General features: G+C 45.2%; 1 protein-coding gene across 1 annotated transcript in view; it reads left to right on the top strand.

Moving 5' to 3' along the window:
* Window positions 1-18,408, top strand: part of PLEKHD1 (pleckstrin homology and coiled-coil domain containing D1) — a 46,804-nt gene extending 28,396 nt beyond the window's left edge. The window contains exons 8-13 of the mRNA XM_053290805.1: window positions 692-785; window positions 5,130-5,308; window positions 7,404-7,536; window positions 8,412-8,556; window positions 12,282-12,431; window positions 13,116-18,408. Coding sequence (XP_053146780.1) covers window positions 692-785; window positions 5,130-5,308; window positions 7,404-7,536; window positions 8,412-8,556; window positions 12,282-12,431; window positions 13,116-13,270 — 856 coding nt within the window. The 3' untranslated portion in view covers window positions 13,271-18,408. The remainder of the gene's footprint in view (window positions 1-691; window positions 786-5,129; window positions 5,309-7,403; window positions 7,537-8,411; window positions 8,557-12,281; window positions 12,432-13,115) is intronic.
* The last annotated feature ends 2,939 nt before the right edge of the window (window positions 18,409-21,347 follow it).

Here is a 21,347-nt window from a genome sequence, read left to right as displayed (position 1 = left end):
GGATTCAGAACAGCTGCCAGACATGATTCCTGATGAGGAGGAGGCTGGGATTTCACCTGTCTTGAGAAGAAGTCTCAAGAGGAAAGCTCAGTGGGAGTCACGCAGGCGCAGGAGATCACAAGAGAGGAAGCAGAAGTGCTGACTCAGGGAAGCCTGATTGGCTGCTGGTTCTCTTGAGCCATATACATTTAGCAGGCTGTGAATTGCTCAGATGCTGTTGGCAACTTTTGCTGACCACAGACCATGTGCTATTTTGAATTCCCAACTTTTCCGATTTCCAGTTTGCCCTTGTTTGTGCTTTCCTGCTTTGTTCTGTTAATTCCTTGTTCTGGTGTCCTTTGTTCTTTTCATTCCTTGCTCTGTGTTTTCTTTTCAGTTATTACTCAGTTATTGTTAGAGAGGGCTACCTAGTTCAGTTCAGGGGACTTAATTCATTTACTATTTTCTTTGTGAGCCTTTTATTTTCCTTCGTGCAGCTTCACTGCTACTTTCTGTTTACTCACAGGGGGAATGCTGAAGGGGGTTGTAAATCCTGTTGGGTTAGCCAAGCTAACAGATTTATGACAATGCTATGCAAGTGTTACAGGCACAGCAGTCCTGACAGAAGAGAGGTGGCAATTTCAATAAGACTGTTGTAAACATAAGAGTTTGAGTCTACATTCTTTACCATGTTTACATGGTTATCTCACAGAGAGCTGGAAATGACAGCCCAGTCCCTCAAAGGTGTGGAGGAAGAGAAGAAAGGGCTCCGAAGCCTGACAGAGACATTGCAGAAGACTCTGGAAGTAGGTACCTGGTTTTTCTCCCCCAGATGACAGCCTTCAAGACCTGGTTGCAGTATCTGTTTCCATGGAAATTGTTAGGAGAATGAGCTTCTGTCTATAGAATGAGAACTAAAATCTGTGGCACTACTAAGTATACAAGAAAGGGTTTCCCCAGTACCACAATGCTGCTGTTTATAGCAGAAGGTTCTGGGGAAGTGGTTTCAAGGACTTTTACTCTGTGCAATATACATAGATTTTGACATTATTTTTTCAGAGTCCGTCATTTCCCCATGCTTTCTTTTAAGCAAGACCGGCATGTCCGTAGGATTAATAGCTTCTTTTCTTGCAGAGCTCCTTTGCCTTTAACAGCCAGCTGAAGTGTTTCCCATCATGGCATCAACTTTGGGGGAAGGGGTTCATGTGTGTGATTGCTGCTTTTTGTGTATTTTCTTTTTTTAAGGTCCAAGAGCCCTTCCAGAAAAAAGTTAGCAACCATAAGCATTTTTGCTATTCTTATGGCCAAATTAGATATGACAGAGCTCCATTCAAGTGACTGCCTTGGCTGGTTCTCTTTTTAATAATAAAAGGAGAACACAGAGAATTGTGCTGAAGCCAGAACACAGAGGGGTGCTGAAGCCTCCCCACTCCCGTAATTTATCTCCCTGCAGTTGGTTGCTCCAGCCTCTCTTACCAGCGTCCAGTTCCAATATCAAAAATAAGCTGGGAATGGAGAAAAGGAGCTGCAGCACAAGACTGAGAGAAGAAAAAGGTGGGGGAGATTCGACATCCCTCTCTTTTTGAGCACTCCTTTTACTGTTAAGGTAACCCGCCCCCATCCAGTTGATATTTTAATATATAATAAATCCACTCTTAAAATTGTTACTTGCATTTGGGTTTGTTCCATGATACATTTCCTGCATGATAGGACCAGGTTACCTGGGAGAGCGCCTTCTTCAGTATGTTCCCCACCTCACATTAAGCTCATCAGGAGAGGTCTGTGTCAGGTTGCTGCCAGCTCACCTGGAGGTTTTTCATGCATGGCTTTATGCCTCAGGGTATCTTAAGAGCGAATCTGCTTCACAGCAGATTCAAAAGATGTTTACGTGGGGGGATTAAAACGACCATCCACATAGCTGTTGGCTTCTCCCCGCACTCCTTGGCAGATCTTTTTCCTGTGTGTTCGCACCTCCCTGGTCTGGGTTTTCCCTCCAACCAATCACAAATCACAGCACAGAAGAAGAGGGGAGAGAGCTTTTTAAAAATAGTTTGACAGCCAAGAGCGCAAGACCAGCATAACAGGTTGCAAAACTGCTGGATCAAAAAGCAGGACACTTAACCCTTGCCTTTGTGAGTCACTGCTTTCATCACATAATGTTTACCCCCCCCCACACACACACCCACCCCTAATGACAGAGGCGTATCTAGGGAAAATAACGCCTAGGGCAAACACTGAAATTGCGCCCCCTGTCCAAGCATCTGACACCCATCTTTCAGATAACTTTACCATAATATCAGCTCAAAAATACAAGTCAAGCTCCTTAATCTTTTAATATTTCAAAAACTATTTAGCAGTGGACTTAGCCAGACCAAAAAATGCTGGAAAACTACAAATTTCAGTATGTGGGAGCTCATGAAATACCCAAATACTATGTGGAGATGTACTTGGAAAACTAAACAGAAGTGCCTGTCTAATTCTCTACTATGCATTGTAGCATCACCATTACATAAGTTTTAAAAATCAATGGAGAATTTGACTTTCCCCAGATACTCTGTAAATAATTAAAGGATATGCAGAGTAAACTGTGTCACTGCTTGGAATATATTCTAGTCTTTCAGAAAGACAGTTAAAATGAGAGAAAGAGAGCAAGAAACTCCCAGTGGGCCTTAATATTAAGGGTTTCACACTGATTCAAAGACAAACTCACCATTAATAGCCATATTAGCAAGACATCACATTTAACTCACTTATCACAAGAAGCAAAGTAAGAGCAAATGAATACAATCCTAGCTCTTAAGCGTCAGCTCAGTATTCACAAGCCCTGATTCTCTGTACATAGTGCCAATCTGAATATGTGTACAGTGTCTTATATTTTCATTATTATTATTTTTACCCGTAGCTCCTTTGGGGGGCTTCCTAAAGGCCCGGGGGGGGGGGTTTGCAAAGATTCCCCCTCACCCCGCTGGCCTCGCAGGGACCATTTAAGCATGTGCAGTGGCCGTTTTTAAAAATAATCTTTTTTTTTTTAAAGGCCACTGAAAACAAAATGGCCACCACGCATGCTCAAATGGCCTCGGGAAAGCCTGGCATGACCTAGAGCCTCACAGAGGCCATTTGAGCATGCACGGTGGCCATTTTGTTTTTGGCAGCCATTTTTTTTTTAAAAATTAATTTTACAAAATGCTGCCCCCCTTCAAGTGGTGCCCGGGGCACGTGCCCTGCCTGCCCTACCCCTAGATACGCCCCTGCCTAATGAACTCTCTTTGTCCCATTTTTACAAATAATTTAAAAAAACCAAACATTTAAAACTGCTACTGGGCAGCAGAGCGGGATGGCGGCGAGAGCCGCTCTCCCGCCTCCCAAACGACAAAGGGAATCTGCTCTGGGGCAGGGCTGGCTGGGGCAGGCGGTATGCTGGTGAGTCAGGGTAGTGCCAGAGAGACTGACTCATAGGAGTCTCTAGAGCACTCACCCCCTGACGCCGGCCACTGACTGTCTGGGAGGGAGGAGCCGGGAGGGCAGGCGGGTGAAGAACTCGCTTCCTCGGCCCTGTCTGTCTCAGGCTCCTGTATATGTGTGTGCGTGCACAGAAGCCTGAAATTGGCCCATCTGCCTGATTTGGAGGCAGACAGGGCTGAGGACGGGAGCTCTCAGCTCCTCCCTCCCAGACAGTCAGTGGCTGGCGGCCGCAGTGGAGGATGCTCTAGAGTAGGCCTGCTCAACTTAGCCCCCCCAGCTGTTTTTGAACTACAACTCCCATAATCCCCAGCCACAGTGGCCAATAGCCAGGGATTATGGGAATTGTAGGCCAACATCTGCAGGAGGGCCGAAGTTGAGCAGGCCTGCTCTAGAGACTCCGTGTCGGTCTGCTGCTGCCCTGCCATGGCATCCGCCAGTGCGCTGCCTGCCCCAGCCACCCTGGCCCCTGGCCCTGCCCCAGAGCAGATTCTCTTCATCGTTTGGGAGGCGGGAGAGCTGCTCTTACCGCCATCCTGTGCTGCCACCACTGCTCAGCGGCGGCTTTAAAAGTAAAACAAAAAACCACCCTAGGTGGCCATGCCCCCTTCCCCCCCCCACACACCCAGTCCCTGTTCCAGTTTCTGCCAATGCAGTGTTGTATTGCCAGTGCCCCCCGCAACACTTGCAATTGCAAATTGCTTAGAGCAGACCATACCAAAACAGCTGTCAAACTCCCCTTCATTGAGTTTTGAAAAACACGGATTTACTGGCTTGGCCAACACAAACATAACAGAGAAAACTGCGGGGCATAACATAAGGCCTGGGTTATTTTTTAAAAGCCTCTGAAACTAGAGGATTTTAAAAAACCAGGCTAAGCCAGAATACGCAACCTCCATTTGGGGAAAATCAAAGTCCTGTCTATTTTGGTCCCTGATAGCCTGCAGAAATGTTGGGGTAAATCCAGCTAATATGTGGACTGGCACATTCCAATCAGGAGTGGATTCACAATAAAAGCCCTGTGTGAAAAGCCTCCTGGTGGTGGCTCAGGATCAGGCCTTTGTAGCTGCTCCTGGGCTCTGGAATGCTCTCTAATGGATATTGTTTGTTTGTTTAATTTTTATACTGCCCTTCCAAATGGCTTGGGGTGGTTTATTAGAGGCTTAAGAATTTTAGCAGCCTTTAAAAGAGCCCTTAAAAAACCATGTTTTTAGCGTGGCCTTTAGTGATTACTGAAATGATTTTAAACTGGTTTTAATTTTAGTTTAATAAGTTATTTGTTTTTAATCTGTTTTTATGTTTGTGAACTGCCTAGGGCTATCTGGTGAGGTGGTATAAAAACCTAATAAATAAATACATATAATTACAATAGATAGCAACATTTTTCTGGCAAGGCCCTTGTGCAGCATTAATGGCATGGCAGAAGCTCAGCAGGTACAGAATTTTCCAGTATGGAGATTCAGTGATGGAGAAATATTAACTTCTGAGTTTTTGCCTGATAGGCATGTGCTAGAAAGACATAGGAGCCCTGTAAGGAAAAATGTGGCAACCCTACTTCAGATACTGCAATGATGTGAACAAAATGTTTGCTTGAAGTAAACTTACTTAAATGGTAACCAACCATAATGGGGACATGGGAGCGGGAGGAAGGAAATTTGACGGCTGCTTACACCTGATTGTGTGGCCTTCAGGAACTTTCTCTGGAAAAGCAACGAACTCTGGAAATGCTGGAAGAGAATGAGAGTCAGCTGCAGCCTCCAACCAGCCCTAGTGAACAACCAGATGCTGCTGGGGGTCTGCAAAGCAACTTGCATCAGATTGAGGAGAAAATGCACCAGCTGCTAGAGGAGAAACTCCTGGCAGAGAAAAGGTGAGAGGGAGAGAAGAGGTGACAAGATTCCAAGCAGAAATAGTTGCTGGGTTTCGACCTTTCTGTTCTGTTTTCCATCCAGCTCCCTGCCTGCTGTACAGCACATCTTGTGGTAGCAAGCATGCATAGTCCCCTTTGCTAAGCAGGGCCCACCCTGGTTTGTATTTGAATGGGAGACGTGTATGAGCACTGTAAAATATTTAAGAACATAAGAACAGCCCTGCTGGATGAGGCCTAAGGCCCATCTAGTCCATCATCCTGTTTCACACAGTGGCCCACCAGATGCGGCTGGAAGCCACAGGCAGGAGTTGAGGGCATGCCCTCTCTCCTGCTGTTACTCCCCTGCAACTGAGTATTCCCCTTTGGGGATGGGGCCACTCTGGGAAGAGCATCTAGATTCCAAGTTCCCTCCCTGGCATCTCCAAGATAGGGCTGAGATAGAGTTGCAGACTCCTGCCTGCAACCTTGAAGAAGCTGCTGCCAGTCTGTGCAGACAATACTGAGCTAGATGGACCAATGGTCTGACTCAGTATAAGGCAGCTTCCTATATTCCAATACTATGCTTTGAAGCAGTGGTTCCCAACCTGGGGTCCTCCAGATGTTGCTGAACTACAACTCCCAGCATCCCTAACTACAATTTATTGTGGCTGGGGATGCTGGGAGTTGTAGTTCAGCAACATCTGGAGGACCCCAGGTTGGGAACCACTGCCTTAAAAAACTAGCTTGAGTGGCATAGGATTTAGCGTTAGCCCCCCTTCCACTGGCAGAACTCAAAATATGCCTCCACCTTCTCCACTACACTGGTAGAACTGCTCCACTACAGCAGTGGAATGGTGTGCTGGCATTTCTGCATTAGTAGTGTATGAGTCTGATTTGTTGACAACATGGGGGGAGGGGGGCGAGTCCCTATGGTGATGTGTGGATTGGCTCCTTCCATGCCTGGCCCTCACATGCTGCCGGTACTGCCTGGGATGCTGGGGAGGTGGCTGGCAGGGTTTTTGTTGTCACGCTTCTCTTCTCTCCTCTCTCTCCTCTTTTCTTCTCTCCTCTTTTCTTCTCTCCTCTTTTTTCTTCTCTCCTCTTTTTTCTTCTCTCCTCTCCTCTTCTCTTCCCTTCCCATCTTGTGCTGTAGGATCGCAACTACATTAAGCCGTGTAAGCAGGACCCTGGCCTAGCTAGAGTATAGGACTGCTTGGTTAGAGCCCTAACTTTTGCAGCAGGGAGGAGAGGGGTGCAGAAGACTCTAGGATACGGGTGGAATGAGCAGGAGTCATGGCTCCTGTTGGTGGTCCTCCAGAAAACTGAAAGGTATAGAGTCTGAGTTGCAACCTGGCTGCCCTACAGACCAGACAGCTGCAGTAATAACAGAGAAATAGTGAAGGGTCTGGAAACCAAGTCCTGTGAGGAATTGGTATGTTTATCCTGTAGAAGAGAAGACTAAGGGGAGATAGGCAAGATGCCTCTCAATACGAGTTGCAGGAGAGCAACAGCAGGAGAGAGGGCATGCCCTCAGCTCTTGCCTGTGGGCACCCCAGAGGCATCTGGTGGGCCACTGTGTGAAACAGGATGCCAGCAGGGCTGTTCTTGGGTTCTTATGAAATATGATGGCCATCTTCAAATATCTGCAGGGCTGTCACACAGAAGAAGGGGTGGACTTGTTCTCAGTTGCTGCTGATGGCAGGACTAGAACCAAGGGGTTGAAATGGCAAGGAAGCAGATTTAGACCACACATTAGGAAGAATCTGACAGTGAAACAGTTGGCCTTGTGCAGCGGTGGGCTCTCCGTCGCTGGAGGTTTTCAAACCAAGGCTGGACAGCCACCAGGGGTGTTGTAAGAGATTCTTGCACTGGGCAGTGGGCTGGTCTAGAATAGGGATTCACAACACTGGGTCCCAAGATGTTATTGGACTTCAACTCCCATAATACCCAGCCCCAGCGGCCTTTGGTTGGGGATTATGAGAGTTGAAGTCCAACAACATTTGGGGATGCAAGGTTGAGAAGCCCTGGTTGAGAACCCCCTCCAAGGTTCCTTCCACAACTGTATGATTCTATGAAATGGGATAACAGCTTAATCTCTCCTTGTGCTGCTTTGCAGAATGAAGGAAAATGAAGAGCGCTCCCGAGCTCTAGAGGAGGAGCGGGAGTTCTACTCTTCCCAGGCCCAGGCCTTGCAGAACTCACTCTCTGAGCTCAATGCAGAGAAACAACAGACTGAGAGAGACCTCAAGGTACTGTTGGCATGTCATTGTTTATCTGGGATATTTAGAGGTCACATTTAACAACAACAGAGTTCTCAATGCAGTTTACATAGGAAAGAAGATGGTTTCCCATTCCCCAAGCTGCTCACAGCCCAAGAAGAAACCTGAGGGGCGCTAGCAACAGCCACTGGGAGCACTTATTTTCAGTGGCCAACATGCTGTGCAGTGAAACACCGGCATTCCTGACCTGCCAAGGCATGTGGGAGTGTTGTGCAGGAATGCACTTGCCAAATTACCTAAAACAGCATGCACTCTTGCACAGTGCTTCCATGGGGAACAATGGAAGTAGCCCAGTGCAAATATGTGCACGTTGTCTTGGGTAGCTGCGTAAGTGAGCTCTTGCACGACACCGCCAGAGCTGCTTTCATGTGCACAGCAGCCCTCTGCAGGTTGGGTGCGCTGGTGTTTCACTGCATAACATCTCAGCCATAAACTGTCTCCATTCCCATCTTGACTTCGCCTGTTCACACCTCTGAAGCTGCTCAACAAGCAGAGCACAAGTGTCCTTCTCTTGTCAGAGAAGGGGATCCTGATCAGTGCTGCAGAGCTCTGGGATTCTGGGTCTGCCCAACATTGCAGAGCCACCTCTTGGGGCTTGCCCTATTCCTTGCAGTGGCCCATAGGTTTCAGCCTTGAGCCATTCCAACACTGTCTGCCTCTTACATTTGCATGCCACTATTTCCCATTCTGAACTCTTAGTAGAGGAAAGGCTGCAAAAGAAATAAGCTAGCTCTGGATTCTTGAGAAGTGTCAGCTATTAAAAAGTGTGTCTAGTTATAATTAGTCTTTGGGTGGTTTTGTTTTTCTGGATTATTGTTGGACTGCCTGATCTCTTCCCTGCTCAGGCAGAAGTGAAGGTGCGCATGGATCTAGAGAAACATCTGGAGGAGGCTAAGGAAGCCCTGCAGAGCCTTGAGCAAGGCCTAAATTGTCTGCATCGCAACAAAGAAAAAGAAGAAAAGATGAAAGCTGATGTCGGCAACCTAAAAAGTAAGGGAGCGGCAATACCTCATTTTGTCTTCCTTGCTCTGGGGTGAGTGGACCCCATAACTGGCACCATTACCTGAACCAAAGATGAACAATTGGAAGCAGATGCCCAACAATAGGGATGCAACCTAGCCAAACGCTACAGGACAGGCAGAGCTGAGTCTGACAAATCCTCATGAAACATGCTCAACATGAAACATGAAATGTGCTAAACATGAAACAGCAGTAAATCAGACTTTGATATACGCTCATAAACAAGGCACATGCTTCCTGGAGATGTCATAGTATTACTACCAACTTGTTTTATAGATGGGGATAATTTGAAGCACAAGCGCACACACACACGCTATGCAGTTCAAGGGCAGTAATAGGGTTCCCTGCTAATTGAGCGAAGAAGCACCTTCTAAAATGGCGATTCTTTTCTATTGGGCAGGGGGAGAGCAACTGGGCCTCTCCAACCACAGCACAGTGTCTTTCCAGCAGCTGTTGGTGGTTTCTACCTTTATGTTTCTTTTTAAACTGTGAGCCCTTTGAGGACAGGGAATCATCTTACGTATTTATTCCTTATTTTTCTACGCAAAGCACTTTGAGAGCTTTTGTTGACAAGTGGTATATAAATATTGGTCGTCGTTCTCCACCCCTTTCTCATTTCAGCATTTCCCGGGCTGCTGAGCCTGTCAGTTAGTGGGCTGACCCTGAGCACATAGCCAGCCAGTCACAAGGAGACAAGGAGGGAGTGTTGCTTCCTGACACTCCTCCCCACCCCCGGGGGAGACGCAACTTGGTATGCGAGATGAAACTGATTTGGAGCCAACAGCATGGCATCCCAGTGAGTCAGGGAACTGGGAAGCTTCCATGTACCCCCTGTCCGTGATTGACGTAACCCCGGGGGTTGCGTGTCCCTGGGTAACATTACAGTACTTTGCTGCATGCACCAGTATTTGGAAGCTACAACACATGTGAATGAGAGGTACTCTGCACATGTTCAGAAGAAGGTCCTTATTGCTTTACATGTCCCAGACATATTACTTTATACAAATACGAATATGACGGATATTTATATATTGCTTTCAACAAAAGTTTCCAAAGCAGTTTACATAGATATAAATACAAAAATAAAATGACTTCCTGTCCCTGAAGGGCACACAATCTAAGACACTAAGATGGACACCAGCAACAGCCACTGGAGGGATGCTATGTTGGGGATGGATAGGGCCAGTTGCTCTTCTCCTGCTCAATAAAGAGAATCACCACTTTTAAAAGTGTCTCTTCGCTCAGTTAGCAGGGTCGATTGGCCTGAAACATATTTAAGACATGAGCCATGGCATTTGAAACAAATCCTGGAGTGAACCCTGCTCAGCATGAATCAAACTCTCCCTCTTTTTCTAACGTGATGCCAAAATTATCCTGAGAGAAAATACAGCAAGAGGGCGAGGGCTTTCTTTCCCTGTTAAAGAAAGAGAGGACATGATTTGAAGTACCTCCTTTACTGCCCTCGGGAAATTTGGTCCCAGAAACCTTTGAGAGGCGCCAGGGTGGAGGGGAAGAGCCCTTGAACTGAGGGCCCATGCTGGAGTAATTGTTTCCCAACCCAGCTCTGCATAAGCATGGCTTCTAATTGGCCCTTTGGAAGTCACTGTAAAGGGCTAAGTAACAGGGCTCTGGTCTCTGGAGAGCTTCTTTTCAAGAAATGGTGTCCTAAATGCACAAGGAAAGTGCTGCCTGGTTCCTGGCTTGGCAAACCATTTAGATCAGGCTCCATGATCTTAAATCCTGATCTAAATCAGGGTTGGACAACTTTGATCCTCCAGCTGTTTTTGAACTCCCAACTTCCCCAGCCACAGTGACCAGTGGTCCAGGATTATGGGAGTTGTAGTCCAGCATCTGCAGGAGGGCCAAAGTTGTGCAGCCCTGCTTTAGATACTGACCCTAAACTATTATGCTTCAGTAGGTGGCCTAGAAAACGGTTCCTTTCAAAGAGCTCATGGAAGCCACATTTGCCATTGTAAGCAGAATGAGTTTGTTGCGTCGTGGGGCTCTTGTTCTGCGCAAGGGAGAGCTCAGAAGGCTGAGGCAAAATAATACTGGTTTGTTGCCCACCATGAAAAAAATAGGGTTTTTTCACTGTTCCTTCCACTCTCCATGTTTGTTGCTCACACACAGCTCTGGTGGTTTTGTTTTTTCCTTCCTTCCAAAAGCTAATCCAACTTGCACATATACAGTGGGAGTGTCTGAGGCACTAAACAGGGGGCCGGGGAGCGTGTCTTCCTAGGGTGCAAACTCTATTAGTTTCAGCTCTGCTGGGGTGTAATAGCAGCAGCAACTGCAGAGGTACCTGACGGGAACGAATGGCTCATCATAGGATTAGCAGTTCTCAAGTCTGAATCCAGCTCTGAGAACATTCGTTATTTAAAAGGATCAAGGGTCTAGATTTTATGGGGAAAGTTTGAAATGTTAGAGAGATTTGGGGAGGAGATCATTTATCTACCCCACCCGCAGCAGAAGTGCACAAGTAAGGAAAGCACTGCTAATTAATACTGTCTGGAGACATGGAGTTAAAGTTCTAGGTGAAGTGGTTTGTTTGGGAAATGCATCAGAGTGATAGGAAAGACCCGCTACACGCCTAGCTTCTTGCTGCATCAGGAACGGGGAGGAAGAAGAATTTGTCTCTCAAGTGAGAGAATGAAACCTGAGACTATCAGTCTAAAAAAAGGGCAAGTAGAGTAGCGAAAGCGTAGCCAGAGAGGAAATGCCCTTGCTCACGATCTCTACCCCGAGTGGTGAAAAGTGTTGCTGGTGCCAGGAGTCGATGCCATCAGGAGCTGCATCTCCAACATGAAAATATATGTGTGTTGCTAGAGGGGTTTTGGCGAAATTCTTCTCTAACCTTTTCCCTCTGTCCCTTCACTCTGCTGTAATCTATATCCTTGATAGTTCTAACATTTTGAATTTTAAATTGTTGTAATGTGTTAACCTTTTTATTTGTTGTTTGTATTGTTTTGTTGTAAACCGCCCAGAGACTTGCATTTTGGGCAGTATAGAAATATGTTAAATAAATACAATGTCCAATCCCATGTTTTCCCTTTCATTCCCCTAGGACCTGAGAAGCTGGAACTCAAATCTCAGACTTTTCAGTTGGAATAAATGAAGAAAATCCAAATAAATATATGGAAATTTACTTAATTTATATCCTTAGTTCAGATGGCAGAATTAGAACTTTGTAGAACCTAGGATTGTCATTGTAGATTGCATTGGTATTTGCCCTTCTAAAGTACTGCAAAATAGTATTCACAATTGTGTTTCATTTGTTGATGTCTATGTTATATTGTTATCTGACTGAAACAGGATAATTTGCCTAGAATGTTTTCCCCTATCTCGAAGTAGCTTGCAAAGAGAAATTTGCATTTTCTTTATTCCATTTCATGTTCAACATTCTCAATTCTGGATACTAGAGACTGTTTAGTCTTTAAACAAGGTATGCAAATTCTCAGCTTAGCAAATATTTAACATGTATTGCCTTGGATTCTTCATCTAGAAGAATAAGTTTAGAGGACTAAATTTTATAAAAGTTTCCAACTTCAGAAGCAAGACTTAAAAATGTTAAAAATTTATATTCTGAACATTTTCCATATTTCAATTTCTGCAAGATTACATTCCAACTTGGATTGCAACGTGAATACGTAAGGATAGCATTAACTGTGTTTCTGTTGGGTGTCTCCTTCCTGTAGAATTCTTTGAGGAATGCATCCGGAATTCTGAGTTAGAAGCCAAAATGCCAGTGATCATGAAGAACTCTGTGTACCTCCACAAGGCTGCCACTCGCAGGATAAAGAGCTGCCGCTTTCACCGCAGAAGATCCAGCAACTCATGGAACGACTGTAGGTCATGGGAATGGGAAATTGGTAGCATGTGCTTGGCACGTAGAAGGTCCCAGATACCATTCTTAGCATCTCCAGGTAGGACTGGGATAGGCGCCAGCCTGAAACTTGAAAAGTGCTACTGCTAGTCAGTGTAGACAATGTCAAGCTAGATTGATTGATGGTCTGATGGTCTGAATGTTCTTATGCCTGTGCTACCTACATCTTTCTTACAGTCTGTGGATGAGGAAGTCTCGGAGTTTGTGAAGAGTGTAAGGTTTCTATATAACTATATTATTGTTGCATTTAATAGATACCCCCCAATCTGTTGCTCCCTCCTTTCTTATAAATAGGGTCAGCCCTAGGAGAAAAACCAAGCCAGCACCATCTTGAAAGGTGGGTCTGCTGGAGCGTTGGCTCATCTAGAGTCTTCAGAAAGCCCAGGAGCTCTTCTGACTCTGATAGACCTCTGTGCCCATGTAGTTGGGTATGATGGCCTTTATGCCTCCTCTTAGCACTCAACTATAGCCACTGTATGGTCTCCTCTGCTATTGCTGAGTGCTAACTATGTGGATCTCCCTCTCTTTTCTCACCGCTTGGAACTTGTCGTAATAGTTTCCATGCCCTCCACTGCAGCTGCTCTGAGTGGCCTTGAGTCTGAGGTGGCCGTGGTGGAGTCAATGCTATGTGTTGTTCTTATTTCAGTGCGGCAATCACAATCATTCATGTACTCGGAGGCTGAAAACATAGAAGAACTGAAGCAAGCTGCCAAGAGGCTGACTCAAGACCAGTACTTCCGGGAAACCGTTTTTCAAATCATGATGTCACACAAAGGTTCCTTCTCGGCCAACAAAAAGTGAACTTTTGCCTCCTACCAAGACGGTGTTTCCAAACTCTGCTTGTCGTCATTCAGCTCAGCAAATGCCAAATCATTGCAACTCGAGGCAGAAGTCGGATGCTAGCTGGCAATGCACGCTTTCCTTGGGAACGATGGACGGTGAACAGAGCACCCTTTGTGGACAGAGTGGTTTAGCTACCATTCTGAGGGGAGAGGGTCTGTTTTACCTGTGCCATGCCTTGACTATTCGGCCATTCACCCCAGGTCACAACAACTATTACCCACTTTCCATTACAGTATGCTTTGTCAAGATTCTACAGTCAGTGACTCACAGACCCTTAGCTTGGAAAATGTCCAGCCATTCTTTTCAGACCAGGAGCAAATACAGATGACAAGAAGTCACCAAGTGGTCATTATTTAATAGCTCTGCAATTTCCAATCAATTGGTCAGTTAGATTAAATGATTTTTTTAAAAAAACAACCCTTTTGATTAACTAAAAAGTCTTCCCTAATGAATTGGGCAACTCATTAAAAAATGTTGCTTATTTTTAAAATAGATACTTCTATACAAACTGCATCTTCAGAAACATTTTCCGCATGTTCCTTACCTAAGAGGGAATGTCCTAGGATGACGCCTGCTGTATACAAATGTTGCATCATCTAAAAAAAGAGAATGGTTTTTGCTTCTAAGCTCTTGCTTTCAGTCATATATGCAAATGTATATACAATTTCATCAGTTAATTTACTAAAACTCATTCAATGAATCAACTAAGATTTCTTTAATTAGGCAACATCCCTAGTAACTTAACATGGTGGGCATCCATGCCGATGAGGAGCAAACTGTCTCTATGGCAGTGAGGAAAAGGACATGCCTCTGCTGCTTTGGATTTCAGATGCAGTGTGAATTTATAGTAAAACTGGCTTCACCACCTGTCCAGGCAGTTCCCTAAATACACAGATGGACACTTTGCAAAATGATGACTGGGTGGATTGTTATCTGTGTTAACCCTTGGTTTGACCACAAAACATACATGTGTCTGATAGACTGCCGTGTTCTCTCCACTTTTTAAAGTTCAGATGTAGTTCTGAAACAGCCCCCAGGAGTAAGAAGTTTCAGGAGTAGTAATTTACAAGGTCAGTTCTCTTGTGAGGAAAGAGAGCTGGTGACTTCAGGGCGCTTTCCAGATTGAGCCCTACCACAGGATCACTACGGATCTGCTACGTGTGCTTCCGTACTTCCTGTGATGTGACACCGCAGTCCCTGTGCAGACAGCAAGGTGCCACTCACATTTCTGATGCCTTCTTTTGGATTTTATCTTTTTCTTTATAGTGCTACAACGTTGCAAGTCCATTGTAGAAAAATAGCTGTATCTTCCCGTTGTCAAGTTTGAGATTCTTGGGATCATTTTCAGTAGGGGCGTAGCTATAACTGAGTGAGAGGGTTCAAAGAACACGGGCCCCCAGCTCCTGAGGGCCCTCCAGATCCATCTCTCCCTTTTTTCTTCATTATCTCCCTCACTCTAGGGGGCCACCAGAGAGAGGGATGAACACGGGCCCCCTCTCCCCTACCTGTACAATCCTGCCAAGTCGAAGCATTTAACCCCTGTTATAGCATGTAATCTGGAAAGCGCCCTGATGTTTTTTGTAGTATAGATCTGTTTACCAAGGGCAGGAGGGGAGCAGCAGACTATGCTACTCTTTGGAGCAACATAAGCTCCCCCAAAGCAACTGCATGCCCTTGCAGCTCTTTCTTGCCAACCAACTACTAGACTGTGGTTTTTAACTGCCTAATTTCAACCTGCTTTACCCCCCTTGCCGTCCACAACCACAGATCAGTCTGGTCTTAGCATGCACTGTGACTGAAAGGAATGAGCCGCAAATTCCAGCATCTTGGTATAGGCATCAGCCATCAATCAAGTATGCCAAAGCCTAGAAGGATGGTCATCTCTTCACTTGGCAATACAGTAGCACTCCCCTAACAATGTCTTGTCCTTTGACCTGCTTTTTTTGCCAGCCCACATAGTTTACTGAATTGCTCTCTAGTTTTTTCTGCTTTCACCTGGTAACATACATCATGCATTCCTTTCTTCTTGAAGACATACGGAGAGCAGGAAGAGTCCTAAATGCCAGGTTTATCAGTCTCCTTACCATGCACAGCAAAGTCAAATGCAGACAGAATTCTTGATTCTACTCCTACATATGTGGAAATTGGTATTTTAAGGTACTGCAAATCTAAAGAGCGTGATAAGGTCTGGGGAAGTGGAGGACAGCATTTGCCAAGTAAGCAAAAAGCTTCCTTGATGCACTGTTCAAAACCTCCTTCTGGATTGTGTCAGGCTAGTGGTCAGTAGTGAGCTGCAATGCTACTGATTTCAATTTACACTGATACTGTTAACATCAGTAGCTGGCAACTGAAGCAGAACAAGCTGGTATAACTGTATAACCATTTGTCCAGACACAGGAACAGAACTTTTCCTGAAGTCCCATTCTACTTGCATCAATAGCTTCTTCATCTGCACCATCAAACCAATTTTAAAAATTGGAGGATGGGAATGAACTAATGGAGTAGGTTATCCCAGCTCTAGATAACTCATTTGATTTGAGAAACATTGGCTCCCTCTAGTGGTACTTAGTAACAATGCAGTTGCTGTAACAGCTCTTTGCAGGATGTTGAGGGCAGGGCGGGGGTAATGAAATTACAGCTGTAAACCCCAGTTATGACAGAGTAATTGTTAATAGCAGCATCACCCTTGTCCAAGTTCTTTATGATAGGCAAGCAAATGTCTCCATCGAAATGGACATGAGGGGTTCATCTTTCCTTTCTGTTTGGTTTTTGCTTGAGGTTGCTGCTAGGGATGTTATTTTCATACTGAATTCAAAACTCATCCTGGAACATAGGAAGCTGCCGTCAACTGAGTTAGACCATTGATCTATTTAGCTCAGTAATGTCTACACAGATTGGCAGCAGCTTCTCCAAGGTTGCAGGCAGGAATCTCTCTCAGCCCTATCTTGGAGAAGCCAGGGAGGGGACTTGGAACCTAGATGCTCTTCCCGGAGAGGCTCTATCCACTGAGGGGAATATCTTCCAGTGCTCACATGTGGCCTCCCATTCAAATGCAACCAGGGCAGACCCTGCTTAGCTAATGGGACAAGTCATGCTTGCTACCACAAGACCAGCTCTCTTCTCCATCCTGGATGGAAGGATGTCCAGTGTGGGATTATTCCATACCTTAGAGTAAGGGTGGGCAAACTTTGGCATCCCAGGTGTTTGGCATCAATTTATTGTGGCTGGGGATGATGGGAACTGTAGTTCCAGAGTGCCAAAGATTGCCTACCCCTGCATTAGAAAGTGAATTACATGTTAGTGATGTCTTTGTAACACAGAACATATCACACCTTGTTTAAACAGCTATGCTACAGAATCGTTGCCCATGATCAGGTCAGGCAACTTAAGGCACATGGGACTGCATTTAGCTCAGTAAGGCTTTTACCTCATAGGAAGATAGAAAGCTGCCATATACTGAGTCAGACCATTGGTCGGTCTAGCTCAGTATTGTCTTCACAGACTGGCAGCGGCTTCTCCAAGGTTGCAGGCAGGAATCTCTCTCAGCCCTATCTTGGAGAAGCCAAGGAGGGAACTTGAAACCTTCTGCTCTTCCCAGAGTGGCTCCATCCCCCTAAGAGGAATATCTTACAGTGCTCACACATCAAGTCTCCCATTCATATGCAACCAGGGCGGACCCTGCTTAGCTATGGGGACAAGTCATGCTTGCTACCACAAGACCAGCTCTCCTCTCCTTTCCCCTCCATTCAGGCAGTCTTGGTGGTGAGTCACTAGGTGGAAGGAACATGGAAATGCCTAGAGCATATTGTGTGTGTGTGTGTGTGTGTGTGTGTGTGTGTGTGTGTGTGTGCGTGCGTGTGCGTGTGCGCTTTTGAAACTGGATGTTATCTATGAGCCTTACATTGCCTTCCTTGGATCTAGATCAGCATAGTACTTAGCACTTTAATAGAGCATCCTACTCATAGAGCCTGAACTAGAGCTCAAGGGTAGGTGAGTTCTTAGGCAACTGCTTAGTCCTGGAAGCCGGTTTTCCAATCCATGTATGAATTGTAGTGGTGAGGTTGGAAATTACTTCTGCACATAATATTGTGAGGGTGATAAAGGTACTGTTGTCTCCCTTGTTTTATTTTTCATGTTTGTTTGTTTGTTCACATACACAGTCATATATCCTGCCACTGGACTCAAGGTAGCTAGCAAAATCAAAAATATAACACAAAATTCCACTCTTCCCTCCCCTTCTACATGTGCAAGGAGATTTGGTATCCATGTCAGACAGCAGGATAGTGCAGCAGGTCATAATACATATGTGTATATAAGAAGATAGTCAATATATAACAAACATCATATTACATCGTAAAACTTACAGCAACTACATACCACTGCATAATAGCTAATGTTCTAACTTTCTAGATTACATTCAGATAATTATTTGTTGTTGGTGGTGGTTGTTGTTTTTCCAGTTGGAAATGATGGGCTGGGTTCAGTCATTGTGGTCATACCAGGGAACGTGTTGTGTTCTTCCCTTGCATACCCCGATTCCTCCATTTTCTTCTCCATGGCAATGATCATTTGCTGTGACATCTGAATTGGGCAGACTACTGATACTGCTAACTGTAGTTCTGCCTCCAGATCAGAACTGAAAATGGTGGTCTGCACTGGCTTTCTATTCTAGTTTGTGGGCAAATGATGGTTAGCAGTAACCATCATTTGACTGATTGAGTGTTATAATGAACGGGTTACTGTGAACCCAGAAGTGGAGGAGAGAATAGATATGTGGAAGGAGAGGGGGAGTGTGTGCACCAACAACTCATTCCTATCAGCCAAATCATGGTTTGGCCATGACATGTGAACTGGGCCGTCATTATAATGAACTTTCCTTGTCTGTTCTGGTTTAGTTTTCAAGTTACTTAAGTCTGTGTGTCACACACACACACACACACCTGTATTTCAGTTCTTATGTTCTGCAGCCATTTTACTGTTTTGATTCCAGCTCCTATTTGCCTGCTGCCTGATCGCAGGAAACCAAGACTGTAACCAGGCTTGAGAGGTGGCTGCTCAGGGTGGGAGTGGTGGGGGGAACAAACTTGGACAACTAAGATGCAGGTGAGAGAGAATAAATGTGAGATTACTTAATGCCAGTCTAGCAGAGTTGTACTCAGGACACTGCTACTGAAAGTCTTTACTATGCAGTATTAGTTTATGTGACAAAGTAACATGATTGTCAATAAAGGGAGTGCTCTTATGTCCCTTGTGTGATCATTCTCTCTAGATGCGAATTCTCTTTTTTGCAAAGGAATGAAATGACTATGACAGGTGGCTTTCTACGACCGTGGGCTCCATGTCACGGCCCACACAGACCCTGCTGGCTGCCCCCGACATGCCTCACAGCCCCCCTCGCCCTCTGCCAACCTGCTCACCCATGCCTTCAGCCGCATCTTCTGAGCGGTGGCAGGAGGCGGGGAAGACAGGCAAGGGCTTGGCCCGCACCTTCAACACATGCCGCCTCCTAGCTTGCTGCGGTAGGGGCTGCTGGGCCAAGCACAGGCCCCCACAGAGGCAGAAGGCACGAAGGGCGCACTTGCCACAGGGCGTGCCACCGGGCTCCGCTGCCTAAACAGTGAAGATCGCTGTTCTATTGTTTCTTGGGGGAAATGTGCTGCAAGTAGTTTTTCATGCGGAATTTTCCTCTCAGATTTATTTGCCCAATGACAAGTTCACGTGTAAATACTGCCAAATAGAGATTCAGACAATTCTCTATTATTATTTTTATTATATATATGAGGTTGTTGGAACAAGACACTTTACCTGCTATCTTGCCTATGAGATTTTGATCACAAGGTAAAATGCTGAGCAAGGAAATGGACCACTATGGGAGAAAGCGAGATCAAGACTTTTATGCCTTGAAAAGGATGCATTGCCCTGTGGCAAATCACTAATTTTAAGCCAGCATTTGTTATTGAGTCATTAGATGTGTGTCCCTAATCAGGCTCTTTTCTAAGGCAGGAGAACCATAGGAGTTGAGCAGTGTGGGGCCAAGACACTTCTTTGCAGCCACTTTTCACAGGTTCATCCAACAAGCTTTATGAATGGCTCTCTCTCTCTCTCTCTCTCTCTCTCTCTCTCTCTCTCTCTCTCTCACACACACACACACACACACACACACACACACACACACACACACACACACCCCTACCTCCCACCTGCAGACATGTCAGGGTTTTCTGTTGCATGAGGGAGGAGGGAGGATTTTTTTTAGCAGTCTCCCCTTCCCTCTGCAGTCACTTGTGCCTCCCAAAATGATGACTGAGTGAGGGGACCCTGAAGGAGCTTGCAGTGAGAAAAGGGAAATTGTAGAAAATCATCCCTCCCTCCTCATGCAGTGGAAAAACTTGACATATCCAGATTTGAAAGAGGCATCTTTCAAAATGGTGATTTTCTTTTAACATGTAGGTTCTTGAGGGTGCAAACCACACCACCCAGGACAGACTAAAGAGGATTTGGGGGCCTCCAAAGGGTGTGGAGGCCCTGGACTTCGGCCCTGAAGTCCAGGGGTAAGAGCACCTCTGCAGACAACTGTTAGATGGCAAAGAAATAGCCGATGTCTTTTGGATCCACTTCTGGTTCCAGATGCCTCCACAGCTGCTCTTTAGTATACAGAAAAACCAAGGCATGAATGCTTATTATGAATGCTTAGGAAGGCTGAGAAATATGAAGAGCCATCTTTGCTGCCTCTAGTATTAGTCACTGCTACAAAAGAATCAGTGGAGAAGAAACAGAAGCTGCCCTTAGGACCAAGAATCAATACTGGAGCAATTAACAATAATGAAGCACTTTCCTATTCATCCTGTCCTTAAGAGTCAATGGCTCTGCACTTGCTGCAGGGAAGAGAAGTACTGTTTGTGACTGCAAATAGGAGTGGAGGGAGGTCTGCTGAATGCTTGAGAAAACCAGGAGTTGATGAGGCAAGTCAAAATATATTTGAAATGTGTCACATAGAAATATACTGGGGGCAAACCAGGTCATATACTAGGGTTTGGCAAAAATCCTCCCAGAAGGAATATCTGAGATGCTCATGATTCTATGGAGGTAACAGTGATACAAATTAAAATATGTATGCTCAGATTTGTGGCATAATCATGTTCCTAGAACTCCCAAATGGCAGTTTTGCTGTCACTCTAGTTACCAAAAGGTAGGGGGAGTCACAAAAGAGAAGCACTTCTATCAAAGTGTATATTCTTAGAGCAAATTCAAACAACCATTTGGGAGGGTGTTCCCCCACCACCACCAATAGTAGGAGATGGACATTTTTCCTGCCTAGGTTAGACATTGTTTGTACCAAACAGAGTGTATGAATCCATCCTCATCTAATTCAAAGCAGCAAAAATTGCTTGTATTCCTGATAAGAACCCACAGCAAAAGGCCTCTTCTTCAAGGCCAACCCTACCATTAGGCAGGGCGAGGTGGCCCACCTCAGGTGGCAAATTTAGAAGTCAGTTGAAAGGCAACATATTGTCAACTATTTAATAATATTTTTACAACCACAGAGGAATGCCATTTGGCTTTTCTGCCTGAGGAACCAAAATGTCTTGGCCTATTGCACTCATAGGATGACTTTTTGAAGTGTGCACATAAGGGATGAATCTGTAAGCAAAATCTGTAAGCAAGATCTAATGTAATGTAATGTAACAGTAATGTAATAGGATTATGGGATTGTCCCTTCACATCAGATTATTGCTTCTGCAGACTCTAATCTAGCTCCTCTATCATTCAGCAAAATATTTGTTGGGCCTCTAAAACCAGCAGACAATCAAGGAAACTGTGTGTTTGTGTCATTCTTAACCGGATGCTGCCTCCTATAGGTCAGATTGTGTATTAATTAGACCAAGCCAAGGCAGGATTGTGTGTTGTTGAGTTTTCTCTCTTTGAGTATCCGCACTAACCAGTTTTTGTATGATCTGCTTTATTACATGCCACCAGTAGCTTCTATAGTCTGCACCTACTTTTGAGTCTTCTGCCAAATTTGTGGGTTTCTATA

This window comes from Hemicordylus capensis, chromosome 1 (genome assembly GCF_027244095.1).
Source record: "Hemicordylus capensis ecotype Gifberg chromosome 1, rHemCap1.1.pri, whole genome shotgun sequence".
NCBI lineage: Eukaryota > Metazoa > Chordata > Lepidosauria > Squamata > Cordylidae > Hemicordylus > Hemicordylus capensis.
This window is presented reverse-complemented; position numbering and strand designations above follow the sequence as displayed.